This window comes from Myotis davidii, unplaced genomic scaffold, assembly GCF_000327345.1.
Source record: "Myotis davidii unplaced genomic scaffold, ASM32734v1 scaffold933, whole genome shotgun sequence".
NCBI classification, from domain to species: Eukaryota; Metazoa; Chordata; class Mammalia; order Chiroptera; family Vespertilionidae; genus Myotis; species Myotis davidii.
Window position 1 is genome coordinate 1,544,886 of NW_006285240.1, and position 16,325 is coordinate 1,561,210.

The window sequence follows — 16,325 nt, forward strand, 5'->3', positions numbered from 1 at the left end:
CAGGGATCTTTGACACAAGGATCATGGAAGTGTGGAAAGTGGCACCTCTAATGCTCTGTTTCTGGTAAGCTTGAATCCCTCAAGCTACAGAGTGTTCTGGATGCCTCAGTTTCCCTGAACATTCACCCTGTGGACTTTAATCATTTTCTAATTCTAAATACTCTGGTCACAGTAGAAAATGTTATCACATTCTGCTTGCTTCCTACTTAGCATTAATATATTTAGTCATTTACATTATTATCTATAAATAATTGGTTTGGAAAAGTTCCAAGGTGTTGGTTAAGAACAACTGGTTGAGAATCACATCTTTCTGGGAAATACAAAAAACAAGGTTTCATACTGGGGAACTGTGGGAGATGATGGTAGCTTGGTATACAGAACCCAACCCAATGAAAATCTTGTGTGCCTATGTCATATACAGATTTTTTTAAATTACAAGATAACTGATGTTGTGCCCAATAGTATATCCTAGCCAGAGGGCAGCATAGTGCAGTGGAAGAGTCCTCTATCTTAGTTCCATAACCTGTTCAAGTATTTTATTGAATGAATGATGCTCATCAGCTCTGTGACCTCTGGCATCTCAAGGTTCCACTGACTTCACCTGTCAATGAAGGGTTTGAACAAGGTAAAATTTGAGATTCCTTCAAACATTTAAGTTCAAGAAACATGACTCAGATAGGTATCCTCCATGGAGCTTCAGTCCCAGGAAGACTGCCAAACCAGTTTCACCAGATAATTTTTATACCATCCCCGAGTTTCCTCAGGCACCGTTTCTGGTTAGCTATCAGTTTTCAGGGGTGGCACACATCTCTAGTCACTTAATATTGACTACAAAAGTATAATACTTATAGTAAGTACTAGTATGTCAATCCAGGCACTACCAAGCTTATTCTTTGGGCTTCATAATTTGCAACCCAGGGAAAAATGTATTTCCTATCACTAAATTACATAGTTTCAAGGACTTCTATGTCTCAGAATTGTTGAATGGGCTTTAAATATGGTTTTGTTCTTACACTATTCACAGGGAATTCTGACCAAAGTATTAAGTCTGTGACTTACAGAATATGTAGCCTTATGTTTGGTACTTTATCAAGCATTGTAATTATGTCTGGTTTCTATGGAGTCCCTAAGGTCTGATTTACCTGGATTATTGGAAGCGCTGTGTTGTAGTGGTTAAAAGAGCAGATTTCAAAAATACACTGTTTAATTTCTCAGGGCCTCAGTTTCCTCATCTGAAAAGTGGAAATGATACAAGGTATTTTAATTAGTAGGCAATGAGAAAAGGGCTTAGAGCAAAGCATGGCACACATAGTAATGTTAATAATTATAATCATTATTAAGAAGTTGAAAGCTAGCACCAACAGAGATGCAAGAATAGCATGAAGATAACTTGAGCAGGTTGGGTCTGACTCAGATACAGAGAAATTATATGGTGTTGGAAAGGGGCATATGGGGTCTCTGAGTACCTAGAGCAACTTTGTTATCCAAAGTAAATTTTTAAATCCTAAGCCAACCTGATTTTTATATATTTGGATTTGAAGAATAATTCTTCTTCTTCATATTGGCATTGTTGGCAATAATATCATTATCACAATAAAAAATGGATTTACTGTGAAGCTAATGAAGCTTAAGCTTCAGCTTCCCTCACGCGCATGGACCCCTTATAAGGCCTTGGATTGCACTTTGTTTTCATATATTTTCTTCTTTTTTCTTAATGAGGGTCCCTAATATATAAGCTTCAGGCTCCCCCAGAACCTGGATCTGTCCTGATCACAATGGTTGAGAAATAGGAAAATGTTGTTAGGGGTACAGGCTCTGGAGTCAGAATGGCCCAAGGTCAAGTCTCAACTCAGCCATTTGCCAGATGGGTTAGTTTAGGTAAATTACTTAAGCACGCTGACCCTAGGTGTCTGCATCTCTCCAAGGAGGATTATGTAAAGACCTTGTGGATAGGATGTTCTAAATATGAAATGAGATTATGCAAAAGTGCACGATTAGTATTGGTTATTATAAACGATTTATTTTTCCCCTTGAGTAAGAGGAGGGTCTGAGTTTGCTCATAGGTGACCTGAGTAGGGAATTCATCAGTCATCCTTTCTGGGTTAACATCATGCATTACTTTTCTTTGAATCCTTTTGAATCTACTCCCCAATAGCCAGCAAGTTGCATCAGAGAAATTACATAGAAAATATCATAAAGATTCTAGAAATAGTGGTATATTCCTGGGCTTTCTTATATGGGGCAATTTATTGGCAGAAGATGGGCTGGTATAAGGTAAAGTCTGAATGCTCTTTTACAAGACCGTATAAGATCTTGGAGACTGTGAGCCTTGAAGGCCATTGCATAGGCAGGCCAATCACTTTCCAGGAAAGTTCACCTTCTCTAATGACAATGACCTGCTTCTCTGCAGGCTCCCTTGAGAAGGAGAATGCTGGACTTGTAGCGGATTCGTGCAAAAAGTCCTGTGAAGAAAGAGACACACAACAGTGGCAAAGTGCTCTCATGTTCTTCAGGGCTTTTTGGAACTCAAATGGTAATGTCTGGGTCACTGATGAGGCTGATCCCAAAATAACTCCCCTGATTTGTGGCCAAAACAGAGGGCTTTTCCCCCTTTATGATTAACACAGCATGTTGGATGCCCAGCAGTCCCAGAATACTTTGCACTCTTGGCATTTCTAATTCTATTCCTTTTTAAAGTTGGGAAATTATTCTCTTTCAACCAGACAGACTAGAAGTTGGGGGTGAGACCTGTTCTCCCAGACAAAAAGATTCTATTCTGGTTTTCATGGTTTTATCATGTCTCAGACTCCTATTTTCAAGACAATCTTCTTTCTTTTTTTTTAAAAAAAATATATTTTTATTGATTTCAAAGAGGAAGGGAGAGGGAGAGAGAGAGATAGAAACATCAATGATGAGAGAGAATCACCGATTAGCTGCCTCCCACATGCCCCACACTGGGGATTGAGCCCACAACCTGGGCATATAGACTGGAAATAGAACTGTGACCTCCCAGTTTGCAAGTTGATGCTCAACCACTGAACCACACCAGCTGGGCTGATCTTCTTTCTTTTAAACACACACACACACACACACACACACACAGCCCTTGCCAGTTTGGCTCAGTGGATAGAGCCTTGGCTGGCAGACTGAAGGGTAGTGGGTTTGATTCTGGTCAAGGGCACATGCTCAGGTTGTGGGCTCAATTCCCAGTAGGGGACATGCAGGAGGTAGCCAATCAATGATTCTCTCTCATCATTGATGTTTTTCTCTCTCCCTCTTCCTTCCTCTCTGAAATCAATAAAATAAACACACACATACACACACAAACACACCATATGCCAGATTTCCCCTTTTAAAATACCCACAATGCCATACGTGGCTTCCAGGAGGTACTCTACTCCTGCAGTGAGGATGGTAGTTGGCTGATAGTTAGGTATTGCACTGAGCAGACTGGGGCACAAGAACTGGGCCACTCCTGCCTGAGCCATCTCTTCCCTCTAACAGGCTATCTTTGCTCTTGTGCTCTCAAATGACCAGCCTGAGATGAGCTAGAGCTTGCACTCTGTGGCTCTTCCAACCTACTCCTTCTTCCTTCTCTTCTTTCACAGACGTCAGACATGCATCACTACCTGAAAGCGCTCCATACCCACTTCTGCTCCCTGCACTCTTCATCTTTCACAGACACTTCCCCTTCTACATCTAATTTGATCTCAGTGTCTATTTTCCAAAGTGCCAACTGATATGCCATGAATTCAACTTTTTAAAATATATATATATTTTATTGATTTTTCACAGAGAGGAAGGGAGAGGGATAGAGAGTGAGAAACATTGATGAGAGAGAAACATCGATCAACTGCCTCCTGCACACCTCCCACTGGGGATATGCCCACAACCAACGTACATGCCCTTGACCAGAATCGAACCTGGGACCCCTCAGTCTGCAGGCCGAAGCTCTATCCACTGAGCCAAACCAGTTAGGGCGCATTCCTCTTTTAAGGCATTACCAATCTCACAGAGTGAAGACCCTAGCAGTTTGGCAGATGTTTGAAGATACACTGCTGCAAACCCAACAAGTGACAGAGAAGCAATGCTATAAAACACAAGGAGTGGTTGGATTCCTGGAGGAAAACATGACCAATACATACTCTAACCAATGGTTCTCAACCTTCCTAATGCTGCGACCATTTAATACAGTTCCGCATGTTGTGGTGACCCCCAACCATAAAATTATTTTCGTTGCTACTTCATAACTGTAATTTTGCTACTGTTATGAATCGTACTGTAAATACCTGATATGCAGGATGTATTTTCATTGTTCGTGACCCACAGGTTGAGAACCGCTGCAAGAGAATATAACCTACAAATTATAGACACTGGGAGCAATACAGTCAGACCTCCACACTTTGGGTTTGGATCCATTTTTTTAGAAATATGACCAGTGATGGAAGGAAGCCATGAAAAAAGGGAGCAGGAAGAGAGGAACAAAGAATCTAGATGTAGAAATTAAGAAGAGCTACATGATCCAGTGTCTCTGTAAGGGTCTCAGAAGCACACTTGGAAAAGACGGAGCACCCACGGGGGCTGGTCTGAGAAATTTGGATCTTAAATATCTTGGGAAAGGAATGAAATTTTATGGGCTTATAATTAATTATAGGGAGAAACTTTCATGTAAGATTTGTTCATAAGCAGAGAAGTTCCATGAATCCTTGACAGTGGTCAAAGGACACACTAGGAAGACACTTTGTTTTATGATGTGCTTTTCATCGACTTTCGAACCTCAATATGATAGAACAAGTTTATTTTATGTTTATTTTACTCCTGAACATGTTGCTGAGGCCAACACAATGTGAAGCACTGATTAACTCAGGCCTAGAGATTACCTCCCTTCTCCCCCACTGCCCAGGGCATAGTGCACTGCCTCAGACCACATGCACTGAGAATAGATAAAGGAAGGAAACCCAAGTGAAGTCTTTGGAAGGTAGTCAATTGTTAGGGAGACAATTGACAAATGCTCGCTGGAATCAATGAATTGCCTGAGTCTGTTAAAGGATCAGTGAAACTCAAGGAGGCATATCCTATTTGGGGAACAAGCAATAAAATGCAAAATCCAAGTGAATCAAATCTATCAGGCTTCTTTGGCCATTTAAAATAAAATGTAATAACCATGAGATTGAACAAAATGTTTCCATGCACAAAACCCTCACTTAGCATTCTCAAGGAATGGCTATGAATTGATAGTTCTCTGAGGAAAGGAGTATTTACAATGGGATTCCTGAGAACAGGTTTTCTATATGTAAATAGGATTAGTATACTGAGGTTCTGTGCATGAAAGCATTTTATTGTTTTTTGTGTGTGTTTTTTTCCTCCTTTAAGTCCCTGTTTGAGATGCTGTGCAGAAAACCAAAGTACAGAAACATTGGACAAGTCTGAGTTGTCATTCTCACCCAAAAACAAACCAAGGCCTGGCCTCGGGGTCACAAGGTTTAGATGCTCTGTCTGGATGACCACCCCACAATGGGTCAAGGACAGAGGTCATGGCTGTCTGGGGGAATCTGCAACAGGGTAACAAAGTGACAAAATGAGGCAGCAAGGACCTGAGAAGTCCCCCTTATTTGTAGCTTAAATAAGAGAAGCCCTTGGAAGAATCAAGGGGGAGTCTTGCTTCAGTCTGAAGAATTGATCTTCTTGCATGTGATTGATCTTTGTATATATGTATATGTATTTCTCTCTATATCATCTCTCTCAATGGATCTTTGTACTCCTTGGTCTTATAGCTAAGAGATGCAAATTAGATCTGTTTGAACTTCTCCTGTGGTCATGATCTCCTACCGATCACACTGAAGGTCAGGTTTTATCTCCCGGCTTCTCTCCACACCTTTTATTTTGAGGATTCAGCTGAGTTTGCCTCCGTCTTCAGGCCGGACACTCCCATGGCAACTTAGGGGCCAAGCCTTGCTTGTTAGATGCTGGTCCCCTTTTGCTTCCGTCTTCAGGCCGGACACTCCCATGGCAACTTAGGGGCCAAGCCTTGCTTGTTAGATGCTGGTCCCCTTTAGCCTCAGTGTCTGTCTTGTGCCTCAGGGGCTCCCTAAACTGGAAGTGGCGTCCGGAGTTGCTTTCATGTGCTGCACAAGGCGAACTGCGTCAAAGGCGAACCCATGCTTCTCTCTGCTCAGTGCTTCCCTCCATGAGCAGCACGAGTCTGGTTCTGCTGACCGTCCTCTGAGAACTTTCCACAAGACTGGCCATATAGCAACCACTCCATACTGTTCACTGGTGGGACTCCATAACCGAAACCCCCGGGAGGAGAAGGTCCCGTGAGATCCTGCCAGTTCATTGTTTGCTAGTTGGTGAGAAACCACATTTTTCACTTATTGATATCTTACCACTGGACAGAAGGGATTTCTTCACCTAAACATCAAGCCCTTGCTTTGGGGCTATCACCGAAAATTCCTTTGGGATTTCTCTCCTCAAGCTCCTAGAGAGCCAGGCCGAGGTGGCTTCCATGCTATTCTTACATACACTGCTCTTGGCGGGCTGGTGGCTGTTTGATATTCTGAGGTCTAGCAAAGATTGAGCTCCAGCGGGTCACCAAGAGGTCATGGTCTCAATGATTTCCTCTGCTATTTATCTTTGGCTTGTGGTGCTGGAGCCTGCCTTTGATAGAGGCCTTCCTCCCACAACGGCACAGAACCAAGCAGTTCAGTGCTTTGGTTTGAGGTGGAGAGGGTTGGCATCTAATGCTGTGGAAATGTCACTGAGTGCATCTGAGAGTATCTAATTCTGTTCCTTTCTGATGGCAAATTCATTTCTGGGGCTTTACCAGTGACACTTCCCAGACTCGGGTCAGGGAAGGAACTGTGCGCATGAGGTCAGCAGATTTCAGTTTAAGTAATTCCACTTTCAGTTCCTCATGAGACACTTGTCTTGAGACGGAGATAAAAGTGGCATTCCTCCGACATCCAGCGTGCATCTCTACTTTTCTGCACTGCTTATGACTCACCTGTGGTCACCCTCAATGCAGCCAGGGCGCCATTTATGCTGAACTAGCCTGCAGATTTCTCTTCTTAGTGACAGCAAAACTTCCAAGCCAGCTCACTAGTAAACCACAGCCTTCCATCCCTGGTCTGGACAGCTCAGCAGGCTCTCAAATTCCCAGAGAGACGGAGAGGACTTCTCAGCTTGTTTTATGTGGGTTTGTTCACCCCATCCTGTTTTATTTTGATTTAAGACGACTGTTATCTGTCATCTGGGTCAGAAGGTATGGATTGCATATGGTTTCGACATGACATGAGGGGTCTAAATCAAATGCCCAGCACTTTGGCCTGGAAAATTGGTGGTGTTATGTTATGCCTCTGCTCTTGTTCCCTCTAAAACCATCCTCACAAATGGAAACATGCGGCCCCAGGAGGTCCTTGCTGTCTGATGCTTTTTCTCTGCCTCAGGGTGTGTGGACAGAGAGTATATTGTGCTGTACCGTGTCTAGCAAAGAGCAATGAAACCTGTGAAGGGGACGTGGCCATCTGTGGGAGACAGCAGCCCTGGCTCTACCCAGAAGGAAAAGGAAATGCCATTACGTTAGGGATATGCCTGGTGAGGCAGATTCCTAGAACAGCCTGTAATGCATGGTATAGAGATAGAATCACATTTGGTCTCTTTTTTTTTTTTGAAGCCTGTAACTTTGTGCCCCAGCCTCAGCACCTCCAGATTTGGGTTAAGAAAGAACTGTTGGGTATAGGGGCTAGATTGGACACGAGTGGTTAATTTATTTTACATATCGTATTTCTAGAGGTGGTTTTCTATATGAAACCAGTTTACATTGAGCCAGGGCAAGGAAACAAAAGTTTTATAAAATAATAGCTACTCTTACTACATGTCAGCCTTCTCTTTCTTTTTTCTTTCTGTTGTTTTAATTAAAAAATCAACAACAGCCTGGCTGGTTTGCTCAGTGGTTGAGTGTCAACCTAGAAACCAGGAGGTCATGGTGTGATTCCTGGTCAGGGCACATGCTTGGGATATAGGCTTGATCATTGGTGTTTTTATCTCCCTCTTCCTCTTCCTTCCTCTCTGAAATAAATAAAAGAATATATATTTTTTAAATTGAGACAACAAAAATGACTTCTCGGTTCTCTCAATTGCTATTACAAATCATTTATGGGTCAAAGCCCATATTTGGAAAAATTAGGATGCATTAGTGTAAAAGAGGCATGTGCAAGGGTATTTATTACAACAACTATATACAGCATGCTATAAATTTATAAAGTCAGAGAACGTAGCCATATTTTATAAATACATATATAAAGTCAAAGTATAAATATGTGACCATCTTATCACAATTAAAAACAATGTATATATATGATACAACATAAAATAACTGCCCCAGCTGGCATGGCTCAGCGGTTGAGCATTGACCTATGAACCAGGAGGTCAGGGTTCAATTCCCGGTCAAGGCACATGCCCAGGTTGCAGGCTCGATCCCCAGTGTGGGGTGTACAGGAGGCAGCCAATCCATGATTCTCTTTCATCATTGATGTTTACATAAAGTAACAAATTTTAACCTATGGGAAGTTTTATCTACATTAAGGGCATTATACTTTTACTATAAGTTATTTTAAGTGATTTTTTTCATAATTAATCTATAAAACTTGTAGTTTCATTTTCTGAGAGTTTGAAATATTCATCTATATTTTTGCTCTGTTTTATTAGGAGGAATATATATTTGCTTATATTTACCCCTTTAATCCATGTATGGTTTTGTAAAGCTTCCTTGATAACATTAAGTGCTTTTATTGCCATTATTTCCATTGATTTGTTGTCAATTCTAAAACCAATAGTAAACTGCTTTTTTATCTAACTTTATAATATCTTTTTGGAGATTATGCGGGTTTTACAGATGAGGGTGCTGAGGCTGAGGGACATAAGAAACTGGTCTACATCACATGTGTAGAAAGTGGTGGGTTCAGGATGCCATGGAACCCACCACGATGTCACGGAATTTACCAGGAGCTGAGCTTTTTGAAATGAAGACCAAGGATAGGCAATGAATCGGCATACTTACCCTGATGCATTAACAGTGTGAACTAAATCCAAGTTTTCACAGTGTTTCAGAGCGTAAGTATAGGCATACCTTGTTTCATTGACCTTCGCTTTATTGTGCTTCACAGATGTGCATTTTACAGATTGAAGGTAAAAACCCTCCACCAGCAAAGAAATGGCCAATTGCTGAATTGTGGTACTTGCTTTCTTGCAGTGGTTTGGAACCAAACCCTCAATATCTCCAAGGTCTGCCTGTAAACAATCTTCAGGAGGACCTAGTCCAAGCATGCAATTGTTTGCATTTGGCACACATACTTGCTAAAGACAAGACACTGTTCATTGCAGAGAATGCTTCTATTTTATACCATCTCGACGCCTGGTAATGACTTACCCTGGTTTCTTTTCAAGGACCCCCTGAGAACAAACCAATGGGACAAGCAACGAGACAAGAGAACGTGGCTCATGGCTGGTCTCAGGGAGACACCACCACTCTGTTTCATGAGGGTTTTGAAGAAACCTAGAGCTATTAAGCTTCTGAGTTTCACCATGGTTGGCTGTCCATGTACACACTCTCCTTATCATCTGCTTTCCTAAGTGTCCTATGTAAATGCAGAGGAAACTGGCCTTCCCAGGGGCTTTGGAGGCACGAGCAGGATCTGCTTCTACTCTTTCTCCCCCTTCCCGCTCCCCCTCATCATCATCACCATCATTGCTATCATTTATTATGCACTTACTATGTGTCCAGCAGTAAGGTTTTCTGTATATTTAAGCCTCACAATAATCTTATGAGTAGCTTCCATCAACTCATTGTTCAAATGATGAGGTGTCAGTCACAAGGTCACACAATGAGGAGCAAAGTCTGGGTAACACACAGATCTATTTAAGTCCAGAGAATGTGTTCTTAACTACAAAGCTAAACTCTTGCCTTAAAAGATTTCCAATGGGGCTTAGGATCATGGACCAATGGCCCAGATGTGTGGATCTAAGATAAGCCTGTATTTACATAAGGCCATGGGTCAAGATTTAGAGGTTCTTAATCTGGGGTCCATAGACTCCAGAGTGTCTAAAAATAGATTTTGGAGGGTTTGTAATCCCCTAAAACAGGAGTCAGCAAACTTTTTATTAAAGCACCAGAGAGTTAACTTTTTTAGACTTTGCAGGCCATATGGTCTCTGACACACTCATCTTTGCTGTGGTTGTACAGAAACAGCCACTGACAATACACAAACGAACGGGCAAGGCTGTGATCCAATAAAACTTTATTTATAAAAGTAGGCTCTGAAATGGCATGCAAATTCTATGTGCGTGCATGCATAGTTATCTTTATTGTTGCTACTAGGAGAAGATCCATAGTTTTCTCCAGCTTCTCAAGTGGGTTCAAAATCCAACATGGCTAAGAACTGGTCAAAATGGTCTCCAAGCCTTCTAAACTTTGATTTCCAGGATTCTGTGGTTCTACATGCCTTGTAAATTAACACTCTCCTGGACAGTCTTTCTCTTTAGCAGGTCCATTTGGTGAATTCTGCTATGAAATCTTACTTGGACTATAATGGCTATCTGTTGAGAAGGAAACGTAGACCACATTACCATTCCATTCTTCCCTGGCTTGCCTGACTAGATGATACTGGCTGAGACACAAACACATTCCAGACTAGAATACCGCCGCGTAGTCCTGCATGAGCAAGTCTGAGGTTTGCTGAAGCTTTTTCCTCTTCCCACTTTCTGGGTCCCATTGAGCCTTCTCCACAGAAAAGACCCATTTGTTCTGCTATGAAGTTCCGATTCCTGGAGTCAGCCAGGTCTGCCCAGGATGGGTGTGGAGGTGTGTGTTTGCCTGATGCACCTCTGCACCTGACCAGGGACCCTTTCCTAAAGAAACAGGGTCCTTTCTCTGAAGATTCCCTAGCTTCATGAGTTAGAGCATCTAATGTACTGCCTGCCATGACACCGACATGAACCTCGGCCCTGCCTTCCACTTCCTGTGGCTTTGTCTTCCCCTGACCAGAACCTTCAGGTGGCGATTGCTGATGATATTCCACCGGGCCCAGCACAGAGCCTGATCCCGTCCTTTGCATGTGTTTTTTAGGTTATCAGCACGGAGATCCCCGACATCTACAGCCAGTTTTAAATTCTGGCATCACTTCTGAAAATCAAAATAATGATTATCCGGGCCACTTGAATTAAATGCAGAATCAAGTGTTTTAAAATTTTAGGGGAAAAAAGGATATATTAAAATAAGATAGAACAAATGATATGAATCATAATGTGATTGCATTTATATTGCAGGTTTATGAGAATGGAGACTTGGGCATAGGGGAAGAAGCAGGAGAAAAAATAAAAGAGGAGAAAGAAATGACAGAGGAGAATGAAACAAAACGAATGAAGAAACAAAGAAAGAAATGATGAATGTAGTCTGTAGCTAACCTACTACTGCTCAGTTGATATTCAGTGTCATTGTGATGCAGCCATTTCTCACAGCAAGAACCCTTTGAAGAAGGAAATAAACCAGCAAATAAAAATAAGGGGGATATAAATCATTTAGCCAGTAACTCATGGAGACTTTACTCCATATTAGACTCCTGCATATACCACATCAGGATTAGTATTAGCTCTCTGAAATGAAGCATCAATAACAGGACCAATAACGATGCTGACTGTATTGCCAACTAATATTTCAGTTCAGATTTAATTATCAAGTTCATATGGCAGCAGCATGATGCCGTGTAAATAGAAGTGTTCATAGAAGGCCTGGGTCTTGTCCTGGCATGTCATTATGTGATTTTGGTTGGCCAATCTCCATGCCTCAGTTTCTTTTTATATATATATATATATGGTATTGACTTCAGAAAGAAAGGGAGAAGGGAGAGAGATAAGAAACATCAATGATGAGAATCATTGACCGGCTGCCTCCTGCATGCCCCCTACTGGGGATCAAGCCTACAACCCAGGCATGTGCCCTTGACTGGAATCGAACCCGGGACCCTTCAGTTCACAGGTTGACATTCTATCCACTGAGCCAAACCGGTTAAGGCATGCATCAGTTTCCTCATTTGTCAAAGGTGAATAAGAATTCCTTGCTCTGCATATTTCACAAAGGTGTTAGGAGGATGAAAAGTGGATATATACTCATTCTATACATACTTGGATGAGTAGAAAATACTAGATAGATGTAAAATTGACTTTGTTCTTTTTAGTTAACATAGTAATGGGTAGGCTGGGGGGTCGGGGGGGAGTGGGGATGATGGCATTTTGCACAGGCTTGGTGATTCAAAGAAGTGTCTTACCCCCACCCCCATCTATCCTAGGATTATTACTGCTTTCTACTCAAAGAAGTGTCTTACCACACCCCCCGCCCCCCATCTATCCTAGGATTATTACTGCTTTCTTAGTGTTTTTAGACATGCTTCTCCCCTTCAGAAATGCCAAAGGTGAAAAATACTATTCCTCTGTATAATTTGTCACCCTTGCTGCCTGAGCAAAACGTGCATAGACAGTTTGGTAATTAAGCTTTTCAACACTGCATCATACAGTTTTATCCCGGCAAAGGCTATATTTATCAGCTAACAAGTATGAAATCACCCCACTGCTCAAGTTGTTTCTCTCTTGAATATGCTCCTTTCAAAAACAGAGCAGCTTTCCTTGGCTGGCGTGATTAATAAACGTTCTTGTTTGGAAATGTCGTAGTGCAGTGTGGGCCTGTGGGGCTGACATACATACACCTTGGCAACCGTTCCAAACGGTGCTGACCCCTCTTTCCCAGGGGAGCCGACACCTTAGCCCTGGGTCTCTCAGGGTGACTAAGCCACCTGAGTTTCACAGCCGGCTGGGTTGGCTTCCAGCACAGGATAACCCCATATCCATTTCATTTCTGCAGGGATGGGTGTGAATGAAAGCAAAGAACATAAACATTTGATACATTTTTTCTTCCTTATCTGGGCATCAGGGAATTAGCCGGCTCCTGTCAGAGATAGATCTAAATGTAAAACGAGTTTTCAAAATGATTAAAATAGCAAAGTAACAATGATCTACATACAGAATTATTAGGGAAACACAGAATGAATAGATATTGAAAGTCATCAGTAATGGCTCAGGAGAGTTCTGTCCTTATGTATCCCATCCCACCTTTACAAATTGTTTTGTTTTTCTCTTCTGTGGAGGATATACATTCACGAGACAAATACAACCTTGTTCTTAAAACTTCAGGATGCTCTCCGTCAAATGGCTCCAGAATAATATTAAAAACAAAGTAGTTAATACATTTGAATGACTTTGCTACCATGTTTTAAGGATAAAGCCAAAATAAAGATAATGTTAACCAAATATGGGCCCAAATGATGAAAGAAGTCTCAATGTTTTCATCACATCATACAGAGATCACATTAATTTTCCTTTTTTTTCTCTGCTTTCAGAAAGAAGTGTCATTAGCTACATGGAGGCATTTCTGTTTCTCATCAGTTAGTTGCTAAAAGGACACAGGTAATCACATTCCATAGGATCACAAAGCCCACTTTGTAGCTATATAAGCAAGTTCTGCCCAGGCCTGTGCATGTGTATGATTGGTGGCCATGTAAGTGTGAAACTTTGGGTTACTACCAAGATAAAGAGTCTTTCATTGAACTATTCTTAGTTTGAAAGGGCACAACGATTTCTTTCCTTTCAAAATCATAAAATAGAACCGACCATTTTGCTTTTCAAATTAGCAACAAGTCGCTTATTTGGAAGGCTGGGGAATTAATTTCTCTCAGCCAGCAGGTCACTGGGTTGTCACTGAAGCATGCGACAGCCATTAAGTTGGTAAATATTGAACTATTTGAAGTGCATCTATTTTCTCATTCAGTACATTTTTTTTTGGTTGCATTAAATTCATTAAACTTGACCCAGTCTAAATGCCACAGCACATACTGGATCACACAGACTGAAACAGCAGCAGCCGTAAGAGATAACAAAAGGTAAAGATCAATATGTTTTGTCCGTCATAACAAGATTGGAGTTTTTAAGGTTAAAAAGTACTGTGTGATTTGGAAAGTCAAGTTGAATCGGGTTATTTTCTGAAAATTTGAAGAGAGTTTACTTCGTTAGTCAAGTTGCCCTCCAAACTGCGATCCTAGAGACAAGGACATCTATGACCTAGAATTCAGGATCATTTAATAACTTGGGAGAGAAACGAGAAAGAAAATTACACTCTGTTATTCACAGTTTGGAGGGACCTTAAAGTTCAGCAGTTTGCAAAAATATTGAATCAAAGGCATACTTGAAGATTAAAAACGGGCCTGTGATAATGATTATTCTTTATTTGGAAGCAAAAATTTCAAAATGAACTGTTACTTTGAGTTGACAAAATTTTTTGGGATTGGTTAACCCTACTTTTCCTCCATCAAGGGGTAGACATGGCAACTCAGAAAGGTGACAAAGGTATAAGATCCAAGGAATTTTTATTCTAGCATGGGTTGTAACTATCAACATTATAAAATTGATTTTTTATTCTATATGAATAAATAACAAGTGAAGAACAATTTTCCGGTAATTTCTCTGAACAAAACAGAAAATGAAAACAATCAATAACTGAAAATTGTGAAAACAAAAATCCAAAGTACATGTAGATGATAAGAATACAGATACTAAATAGACTTACTGGGATGATGACTTCACAAGTTCTATAAATGTCTAGTCACTATGTTGTCTAACTGAAACTAACATAACATTGGGTGCAGCTGTAACTGAAAAATTAAAAGAAAGAATACAGGAACTAGATATGGTTCTTTAAAGCTTCCAGAACACACAGGGCAGAAGCAACGCAGCCATCGAAATTGGAATGAGTGAATCCATCCCCTCCACACACAAGGAGAGGTTTCAGATGAAGAGTCATTTGGCCAGGAGAGTTGGCAGCAGCATTTGTAACCTGGGGGAAAAAAAGTATGTGGGGTGTAATTACAATTGACATTCTGTATTCTGTTGTGCTATCCCGTCAACACCCACCTGGGGAAGGCTTCTCCACCTGGAGAAATCAAGATGTCTCAAAGGAGCAACAGGAAACAAAACCAAGACCCCTTATGCTTCCCCCTCATCCAAGTGTTTACAGTGCATCCTTACATGTTTGCATTTTCAATTATTTGATAAGATAATCAGAAGTTCGTTGAACTTCAATATTAGTATCTCATGATATGCCCAATTAGTTGAAAGTACAGTGATTTTTTTTTATAAGAAGGAAATTACAGTCACAGGATCATTCACTGATTATCAAGTTGACAAATAAAAATTGAATATATTTAGGGTGCACAACTAGATGTTTTGATATGTGTAGACACTGTGAAATAATCACCATAATCAAGCTAATTAGCATATCCATCATCTCACATAGTTACTTTTTTTTTGGTGGCACACTTTATGATCTATCATCTTACCAGATTTCACGTATACAATCCAGTATTGTTGACTATAGTCAGATTCGATCTCCAGGACTGTCATCTTATAACTGTAACTGTACCCTTTGACCAACATGTCCCCATTTTCCCGCCCACCAACTCCTAGCAATCACCATTCTACTCTCTGTTTCTATGAACTTGACTCTTTTAGATTACACCTATATGTGAAATCATGCCATAGTATTTAGTATTTGCAATTCCAAAGCCAATAATCTTGAAATCAGCAGAAGAGATCGTTGAGTGGCTAAACGAGAGACACTAGAGGACAGACTCGGGCACTCGGTCAGAGCTTTTATACTCCTGCTTTGGATGGAATTTTAACAAGTCAGATGATTTGATTTGTCAGTGAAGCACTAAGGGAGGAAGAACACTGTTAGGTTTTTATATAAATTAGCAATTTCAGAATGTGAGAACTGATAGTCCAGGGACATGTAGTGCAGGGACAAATAACTCTCTGGCTCCTAATAGGCCCCAAGGGTGCCAGCTTATTAATTTTCCTGTAATCATTAATGTTCACAATAATAGTCCCAATATTCAAGACCCAATTCTAATGTGCACAAAGTATTCATTGTCAGCTCTGCTTGAATGTTCACTGATACCAAATGCTTTAACATGCACACCCCACTGAATTCACACAGCAGCCCTATTAGGTGGTTGCACTTATTCTCATTTTATAGATGAGAAAGTTGAGACTCAGAAAGACGGTTGCTTGTCCAAGGACCGAAAGCGAAGAGGTGAAGAAAAAGGAATTCTAACAGAGCAGGCTAAATCTGGAACTCAAATTTCTAACACTTTTGGAAATATTTGCATAAAGACTAGATTTAAAATGTCCATACTAGCCCTGGATCGTGGTGTTCAGTGGTTGGA

The 16,325-nt window shown here is 40.9% G+C and overlaps 1 protein-coding gene across 2 annotated transcripts in view; it reads right to left on the reverse strand.

Annotated features, from left to right (window-relative positions):
- Positions 1 to 14,451: 14,451 nt before the first annotated feature.
- The window catches only part of RNLS (renalase, FAD-dependent amine oxidase), a 215,524-nt gene continuing 213,650 nt past the window's right edge, over positions 14,452 to 16,325 (reverse strand). For both annotated transcript variants that reach the window (XM_015558831.1, XM_006755852.2), the window contains one exon: positions 14,452 to 14,935. In XM_015558831.1, coding sequence (XP_015414317.1) covers positions 14,783 to 14,935 — 153 coding nt within the window. In that variant the 3' untranslated portion in view covers positions 14,452 to 14,782. The remainder of the gene's footprint in view (positions 14,936 to 16,325) is intronic.